The sequence below is a fragment of the Loxodonta africana genome, chromosome 12, assembly GCF_030014295.1.
Source record: "Loxodonta africana isolate mLoxAfr1 chromosome 12, mLoxAfr1.hap2, whole genome shotgun sequence".
NCBI lineage: Eukaryota > Metazoa > Chordata > Mammalia > Proboscidea > Elephantidae > Loxodonta > Loxodonta africana.
The window spans coordinates 87011219-87013982 of record NC_087353.1 but is presented as its reverse complement, the minus strand read 5'-3'; the positions used below and the strand labels follow the sequence as shown (position 1 = coordinate 87013982).

At 49.5% G+C, this 2764-nt stretch overlaps 1 protein-coding gene across 1 annotated transcript; it reads right to left on the bottom strand.

Moving 5' to 3' along the window:
- Positions 1-1642: 1642 nt before the first annotated feature.
- Positions 1643-2556, bottom strand: AHSP (alpha hemoglobin stabilizing protein). The gene is made up of 3 exons (XM_010598583.3): positions 2456-2556; positions 2208-2286; positions 1643-1994 (listed from the first exon to the last, which is right to left on the bottom strand). Exons 2-3 carry the CDS (start codon positions 2280-2282, stop codon positions 1791-1793), a joined length of 279 nt encoding a protein of 92 aa, XP_010596885.1. The 5' UTR covers positions 2283-2286; positions 2456-2556; the 3' UTR covers positions 1643-1790.
- Between the last annotated feature and the right edge of the window lie 208 nt (positions 2557-2764).

Sequence of the window (2764 nt, the reverse complement as noted above, 5' to 3'; positions counted from 1 at the left end):
AGGCTGAATAGTTCTAAATTTATGGAAAGTTCATTAATTAAGCCAAAGTAGCTTCCTACCGTTCTTTTCAGTTCCAAACCATACAGCAATAGAGTAAACCAATTTTTTCATGTGATCCCTTGGTCACGCTCCTCCACTCATGCATACTAATCCAGGACGTTTTGCAAAAACGAGGCTTGTAACTGTTGTCCCACCTGAACGGGCCCTGGGTCTCCATTACCCGGCTGAGATTTCCTTAGGGGTGCAGTGAGGAAAGCCACTCTAGAGGACAGCCACTAACCACACCTCATAGGGGTTAGATGCCTAGTTCTCTGGGAGGCTGCTACTCTCTTGCTGGGCCTGGGGTCGCCTCTCACCCCAAAGGTGGAAAGATACCTGTACCTATTCCCACTGGGCCCTTGACCAGACTGCGGAGGCCCTAAAACCAAAAATCGGAGGCGGAGGCGCACACAGAAGTAAGTGGAAGACTCGCAAGAGATGGGAAAGAAGAGAATCTCCCCTCAGACTCAAATTTCGCGCGCTTAATAAAGAACTTAGAAAAAAAACAGCGAAAGCGCCCCGCTGCCTCCCAGGCGCGCGCCTGCGCGGCATTTGATTGGCCAAATCCTGGAGCTTCCCACCTCACAATCGAGCCACGCGCACCCTCCCTCTGCTCCACGCGCCCCCTGCTTTGTGTTGGGTACCGCGCATCCAGGGGGTCCCTCCTCATTCTCCCATCACCTTCATTTCGTTTTTTTAAAAAAGCATGTGAGCCTGGCCGTGCCCTGATTCCTCCCTTGTTGTTGGGTGCTGTTGAGTCGGTTCGACTCATAGCAACCCAATGTACAACAGAATTCAGGGCTTGGAGGTCGGGAAGAAAGGGGGTCCAGTCCGGTGAGTGACAGAAGGTTGGGGGCAGTGGGGAAGATGGTTTTGTCCCTCTGCTTCCCAATCCTGGAATCTGGGCAAGGAATAGTGGAGCCAGAGGTAAGGGATTTCCCTGCTGAAAAATGAGGGCCTGGATGGATAGTTCCCAAAAATCTCTTCCAGCTCTAAACTACTGCAATACTCTGGGGTACCTGGGAGGTATTCTGCAGTAGTTTTTAGAGTCAGAAGATTCTAGAAGTTTGCTCAAGCTGGAGCTAAGGACAAAAAACCCGTTGCCGTGAAGTCGATTCCAACTCATAGTGACCTTAAAGGACAGAGTAGAACTGCCTATAGGGTTTTCAAGGAGCACCTAGTGGATTCGAACTGACAGCCTTTTGGTTAGCAGCTGCAGCTGTTAACCACTACTTCACCAGGACAGGGACTGGAAAATCGAGGAAGGTGAACTCATGATTCCACCCGCAAGACTGGGAAACGTCCAGCTTTCTGCTGGACAAGCACATCACAGGACCACAATGCCTGTAAACCTCCAAAACACCACCCTCCTTTTCTTAACCAACCCTTCCAGCCATTGCCTCGCCTCCCCCAACTCCCCCCAGCACTTTCTCTGTAGACCCGGTCTACCAGACTGTTTAAGTACTAGCCCGTGGTTACTTAAGGCTGCTGACCTTTGCTCTAAGGAATTAAGTCTCCAAGATCAGATCTAGGATGCAGGGCTAAAAATAAAGGCCCAACTGCCTCCACAAGTCAGGGACAGACACTGAAAGAAGAACACGTTTGTCTTTATTGAGGTGTGATGGTAGAGTAGCGCCATGAAGGAGCACAGCCTGAGGACATGGAGAACATAAAGCCAGGATTTGGGGGTTTCTTAGAGGTGAAGGCCTAGATCGCTGGGCTAGGAGGAAAACAGTGGGCCATTTGGATGCTCACAGGGTCTTCAGGAAGTCTCTATATTTGGTCAGGAAAGGGTTGGCCAGAGTGTTCAGCCCTTGTTGAAGTTCCTGCAGAGCCCTATCCTGCTCTTGCTGCTCCCCAGTCATCTTCTGCCTGTAATAGTTGATGTAGAAGCTCATCCAGTCATTCACCACAATTACCATGGCTTCTTCAGGGATAGGATTATCACGCATGTCCTGGGGGTGGGAGGGAGGAATGTGGTCAACAAAGTGATCGAGGAATATAGGATAGGAAATAGTCCCCAGAAAGTCACATCCTCTTTCCTCCGCTTTGTATTCCCTGTCTTGAGTTGTTTCCATCAATTCCACCATTACTCTTCCAACTCCATATTATTATCCCTCACCTCCTACTTTCCAGGCCCGTCCTTTGAAATGGAGTGCCAAACTTACCTGCTGATTCAGCAGAATACTAAATTCCTTCATTCCTGTGGAAATGAGATCCTTATTGGCCTGAAGAAGGGCCATCTACCTGGTAAGAGAAAGAGGTAGAATTTAAGTAACATTTTCCCTTGTCCTTGGATATCCACCGCCCCCCTCCAACACCACCAATCCTTGGTGACCTTCAGGGCCACCTCCCCTCTAACACTTTTCAAAGCCTGCTCTGTTCTGAGATGCTATTTCTCCCAGGTAGGGCTCACCATCTGGTGAACGGTGCTGTGTGTTTCACCCTCACTCTTCAGGGTATGTATGTCTCTCTGTGCCAACCTAGATGTAGGCAAGGAATCAAGTGTCAGCGTAGGAGGGAAACACCCTAAGTCTAGGTCCTGAGAGAGAATGATAGGTCACCCTGGGGAGGGGAAGCAGGGAGAGGCTTCCCTGAAGTTGGAAAGATAATGAGGCCAAGAAAAAGAGATAAGTGAGCAGACCCAGAAAATACAAGAACCAAGGCAGGCCCGCACCCCAGTACCCAAACTTTTAACACTAAAGAAACTAACATTTATTGAGGC